Source organism: Bison bison, unplaced genomic scaffold (genome assembly GCF_000754665.1).
Source record: "Bison bison bison isolate TAMUID 2011002044 unplaced genomic scaffold, Bison_UMD1.0 scf7180017864281, whole genome shotgun sequence".
In the NCBI taxonomy this organism is placed as follows: domain Eukaryota; kingdom Metazoa; phylum Chordata; class Mammalia; order Artiodactyla; family Bovidae; genus Bison; species Bison bison.
The window spans coordinates 1,041,564-1,047,732 of NW_011494853.1; the positions used below are offsets into that span (position 1 = coordinate 1,041,564).

The 6,169-nt window shown below is 40.7% G+C and overlaps 1 protein-coding gene across 1 annotated transcript in view; it reads left to right on the top strand.

Annotated features, from left to right (window-relative positions):
* LOC104995500 (antigen WC1.1-like) overlaps positions 1-6,169 on the top strand; it is a 44,397-nt gene that overhangs the window by 26,249 nt on the left and 11,979 nt on the right. Inside the window, exons 5-6 of the mRNA XM_010849378.1 lie at positions 5,699-5,791; positions 5,868-6,145. Of these exons, the coding sequence (XP_010847680.1) occupies positions 5,699-5,791; positions 5,868-6,145 (371 nt within the window). The remainder of the gene's footprint in view (positions 1-5,698; positions 5,792-5,867; positions 6,146-6,169) is intronic.

The following is a 6,169-nucleotide window of genomic DNA, read 5'->3' on the forward strand; positions in this document are numbered from 1 at the left end:
AAAGCATCTGTCTGCAATGCAGGAGACCTGGGTTCCATCCCTGGGTCGGGAAGATCCCCTGGGGAAGGAAATGACAGCCCACTCCAGTACTCTTGCCTGGAAAATCCCATGGACGGAGGAGCCTGGTAGGCTGCAGCCCATGGGGTTGCAAAGAGTTGGACACGACTGAGCGATGTCATTTTCACTTTCAAACTATTATTATTTTGTCCTATTTGACTGTTTTCCTTCGTTTCTGATTTTTGTTCATTTCTGTGATTAAATTTATTCTTTGGCTAGGCTTTTCTACAAACAGAGGCACGTGGAGGACACAAGGGTAGGCTGTCCTGAGAAGGCTCCGTAAGGTCCTGCTCCATAACATTCTCATTGTTCACTCATTTTTTCAGGGGAAATAAGTGCTAAGAAATGCTAAGAAGTGCTATGTCAGGGAAAGAAATGCCTAGATGAATAATATTTTTTATGAAACATTATTATTTAAGGATAATAATAGAGAACAAAGTACAAACAATAAGTGTACACCTAGGTCATATTCCCCAACCCAGATCTACAAAGAGAACATTCACAGCACCACAGAATCACTATTGCCTCCCAATAGCTGTGTCCTCCTCCTCTCCAGGGAAGACTGCTTACCTAAGACTTGTACTGCCATAGAATATTTTGTCAGTTTGTGAACTGTATGTAAAACCATACAGTATGTTTTATTTTGAGTCTAATGTCTTTGACTCAAAACTGTGTTTGAGATTCACTCATGATGTTGTTTATGGCAACATTTTTATTCATTTTTATTGTTATATGGTATTCCTTTGAATGATCACATGACCATACACTGATCCATTCAAGTGATGGCAGAGATTTGAGTTTACTTCCAGTTCTTGACTATTACAATGGTGCAAATTCCCATGACGATGACTTTTGGCAGAAATATTTTTTATAATTTTTGTGTGTTTAATTTTTGGTCTTATATTTTTATTTTCTTAATGGTATGCTGTACTTCAATGAGCCAAGTTGCTAATCTTAAGTTTGACTTATCAACTTTTTCTCTGTACATGTAGTGCTCCTTCAGTCAGTCAGTTCAGTTCAGTCACTCAGTCATGTCCGACACTTTGCGACCCCATGGACTACAGCACACCAAGCTTCCTTGCCCTTCATGATCTCCTGGAGCTTGCTCAAGCTCATATCTATTGAGTCAGTGATAACATCCAATCATCTCATCCTCTGTCATCCCCTTCTCCTCCTGCCTTCAATCTTTCCCAGCATCAGAGTCTTTACCAACGGGTCAGTTCTTCTTATCATGTGGCCAAAGAATTGGAGCTTCAGCTTCAGCATCAGTCTTTCCAATGAATATTCAGGATTGATTTCCTTTAAGATTGACTGTTTGATCTCCTTGCGGTCCAGAGGACTCTCAAGAGTCTTCTCCAACATCACAGTTCAAAAGCATCAATTCTTCAGCACTCAGCTTTCTTTATGGTCCAACTCTCACATCCATACTTGACTATTGGAAAAACCAAAGGTTTGTTGGACCTTCGTTGGCAAAGTAATGTCTCTACTTTTTAATATGCTATGTAGGTTGGTCATAGCTTTTCTTACAAGGAGCAAGCGTCTTTTAATTTCATGGCTGCAGTCACCATCTGCAGTGATTTTGGAGCCCAGGAAAAGAAAGTCTGTCACTGTTACCACTGTTTCTGCATATATTTGCATGAAGGGATGGGAACAAATGCCATGATCTTTGTTTTTTGAATGTTGAGTTTTAAGCCAACATTTTCATTCACCTCTTTCACTTACATCAAGAGGCTCTTTAATTCCTCTTCACTTTCTGCCATAAGGGTGGTGTCATCTGCATATCTGAGATTACTGATATTTCTGTCAGCAATCTTGACTCCAGGTTATGCTTCATCCAGACTGGCATTTCACATGATGTACTCTGCATATAAGTTAAATAAGTAGAGTGACAATATACAACCTTGAAGTACTCCTTCTCAGTTTTGAACCAGTCCATTGTTCCAGTCCACAGAGGTCCTTATATCCTTCTGAAAAGAACTTTGTCTACTCCAAAATCACAAAAATGTTCTCTGAGAATATCTCACAGAAGTGTAATTATTTTTCTTTTGCATATAATTGTACACTGCTTCTAGGATTATATCTGTGTAGGATAGGGTCAAGTGTTTTCATATGGGCATCCAGTTGACTCAGAATCTTTTTTCTGAAAAGACTATTCCCCACTGCAGTGTCAGCTTTGTGATAAGTGAAAGGGCACATATGTCTGAGCACTTCTTTTAGACTCTCTATTCTGTTCCACTGTATCATTTGTCTATCCTTGCACCTGTACCACATTTTCTCAATTATTGTAACTTCAATAAGTCTTGAACCTTCTCTGGTGGCTCAGATGGTAAAGAATTTGCCTGCATTGTGGAAGACCTGGATTTGATCCCTGGGTTGGGAAGATCCCCTTGAGAAGGGCATGGCAACCCACTTCAGGATTCTTGCCTGGAGAACCCTCATGGACAGAGGAGCCTGGTGGGCTACACTCTGTTTGGTCACAAAGAGTTTGACATGACTGAGTGACTAAGCACACACAGTAAGTCTCAGTTCAGTTCAGCCGCTCAGTCATGTTTGACCTTTTGCAACCCCATGGACTGCAGCATGCCAGCCCTCCCTGTCCGTCACCAACTCCAGCAGTTTACTTAAACTCCTGTCCATTGAGTTGATGATGGCATCCAACCACCTCATCCTCTGTCGTTCCCTTCTCCTCCTTCAGTCTTCCCCAGCATCAGAGTCTTTCCCAATAAGTCAGTTCTTTGCATCAGGTGGCCAAAGTATGGGAGTTTCAGCTTCATTATCAGTCCTTCCAATGAATACTGAGGACTGATTTCATTTAGGATTGACTGGTTGGATCTCCTTGCAGTCCAAGGAACTCTCAAAAGTCTTCTCCAACACTACAGTTCAGTTGAATCTTTCCCAAATTACTGACCCAGGAAATCATGAGCAAAATTAAAAAAAAAAAAAAAAGTCCTTCAACTGCTAAGTTTGGGGGAAATTTTGTTATACAGTATTATTAAACAGGCACTTACCACATTACTAGCATTTCTAAATAGAGGAATATTTATCCTCTGACCTTGCATTTTACTGTTTCTACTTTATGTTGATCTGATGTGCTGATACACGCCTTCTCTAGTTCTTAATTCAGTTATTAACTTTTACAGCTGTAGAATTTTCATTTGATTTTGTTGTCATTTCTCTGCCAAGATACACATTGTGTTAATTCTTTGAGAACTTTAATCATGGCTATTTAAATTCTCTGTCAGACTATAAAACTCCTAGAGGAAAACATAGGTAGAACACTGTTTGACATTAATTGCAACAAGGTCTTTTTTGACCAACCTCCTAGAGTAAGGAAAATAAAAACAAAAATAAACAAGTAGGGCCTAATTAAACTTAAGAGCTTTTGCATAGAAAAGGAAACCATAAACAAAACAAAAAGACAACTCTCAGAATGGGAGAAAATATTTGCAAATGAAGCAACTGACAAGGGATTAATCTTCAAAATACACAAACAACTCAATATCAGCAAACCAAGCAACCCAATGAAAAAATGGGAAAAAGACCTAAATAGACATTTTTCCAGACATACAGATGGGTAACAAATACATGAAAAGATGTTCAACATCACTAATTATTAGAGAGATGCAAGTCAAAATTACAGTCAGGTATTACTTCACACCAGTTACAATGTCTATCATTAAAAAAATCAACAAACAATAAATGCTGGAGAGAATGCACAGAAAAGGGAATCCTCCTACATATGGGTATGTAAATTGGCACAACTACTATGGAGAACAGTATGAGGGGTTCCTCAAGAAACTAAAAATAGAACCATTGTAGGACTCAGCAATCCCACTCCTGGCCACATACCTGGAGAAAATCATCATTCAAAAAAATGCATTCATCCTGATGTTCACTGCAGTGCTATTTACAACAGTCAGGACACAGAAGCAACCTAAATGTCCCTCACAAGAGGAATGGATAGAGAAGATGTGATACATATATAAAATGGAGTATGACTCAGCCATAAAAAGGAAAAAAAGTTGTGTCATTTGCAGAGACATGGATAGACTTGGAGATTGTCATGTAGAGTGAAGTAAATCAGAAAGAGAAAAACAAATATTGTATAACATCACTTATATGTGGAATCTAGAAAAATGGTAGAGATGAACTTAATGCAAAGCAGAAATAGAAACACCACATAGATAACAAATATATGGATACTAAGAAGGAAAATGAAGAGTGGGATGAATTGGGACATTGAGACTGGCATATACATACTATTGATGTGCTGTGCTTTGTGCTTAGTCCATCAGTCGTGTCCAACTCTTTGTGACTCTGTGGACTGTAGCTCTCCAGGCTCCTCTGTCCATGGGGATTCTTCAGGATAGAATAGTGGAGTGGGTTGCCATGCCCTTCTCCAGGGGATCTTCCCAACCCAAGGATCAAACCCAGGTCTCCTGCATTGCAGGTGGATTCTTTACCGTATGAGCCACCAGACTCAAAAGCCCTACACTATTGATACTAAGTATAAAATAGATATCGCCTGGAGAATCTCGTAGACATGGAGCCTGACGGGCTACAATCCATAGTGTCACAGAGTCGGACACGATTGAAGTGATTTAGCATGCACACACACATAATAACCTATTGTATAGCACAGGGAACGCTACTCAGTGTTCTGTGGTGACCTAAATAGGAAGTAAATCCAAGAAAGAGGGGATATACATACATACATACATATATATATGTGTGTGTGTGTGTGTGTATGTTGTTGCTATTGTTTAGTTGCTGAGTTGTGTCCAAATCTTTTGTGACCTCTTGGACTGCAGCCTGCCATGTTCCTTTGTCCATAGTACTTCCCAGGCAAGAACACTGGAGTGGCTTGCCATTTTTTTCTCCAGGGGATCTTCCCAACCCAGGGGTGGAACCGCAGTCTCCTGTTTGGCAGGCAGATTCTTTACCATTGAGTCATCTAGGAAGCCCATATGTATAACTTACTAAATTTGCTGTACAGCAGAAGCTACCACAATATTGTAAAGCAATTATACTCAAATAAAAATTAATAAAAATAAATAAAATAAATTATCTGTTAGGTAACTCTAAGAGCCAAATACCCTGGGAAATTTTCTAATGTTTCTTTTTCCTCTTGGTTTTCCATGAAATCTCTTTTATATACATATTTTTAAAAACACAAACACTGTAGATGAGAAATTGTACAAATCCTTCAGAAAGGATCTTGTTTTGCTTCTTCTGTTTAAGGGATAGATTTAAGGACAGACCAACTTATTTAAACCCATTCTTAAGGCAAAGCTTGGCTTAAAACAGGAATTGTGGCCTTGTCAGTATCAGGGCTCTTCATAGAGAAAGGAAGTACTAAAATTATGATAACTTTACTGGTATGTTGCAGCTTTCATCTCAGCTCCATCATTGGATCATTATTAATATTATTATTTTTTTTTTTGAAATTTTTTACTTTATATTGGGGTATAGCCAATTAACAGTGTTACTATAGTTTCAGGTGTACAGCCAGGGACTCAGCCATACATATACATGTATCCATTTTCCCCCAAATTCCCCTCCCCTCCCAAAAATTATTTAGTTTAACTGAGTTTCCTGTTGTTCAACCCTTGCAACCGTCTAATCATTGCTGTTTCTTCAGGAAATCAGACCCAGGTGCTGCCCCAGTGCAACGACTCCGTGTCTGAACCGGCAGGGTCTGCAGCCTCAGAGGAGAGTGCTCCCAACTGCTCAGGTGAGGGTCCCACAGGACAGAAGACCCTTCTCATTCCCCAGGTCGACGCCCCATTGTCCCATTTATCTCTCCTCAGACAGCAGACAGCTCCGCCTGGTGGACGGGGGCGGTCCCTGCGCCGGGAGAGTGGAGATCCTTGACCAGGGCTCCTGGGGCACCATCTGTGATGACGGCTGGGACCTGGACGATGCCCGCGTGGTGTGCAGGCAGCTGGGCTGTGGAGAAGCCCTTAATGCCACGAGGTCTGCTCACTTTGGGGCAGGATCAGGGCCCATCTGGCTGGACGACCTGAACTGCACAGGAAAGGAGTCCCATGTGTGGAGGTGCCCTTCCCGGGGCTGGGGCGGCATGACTGCAGACACAAGGAGGACGCGGGGG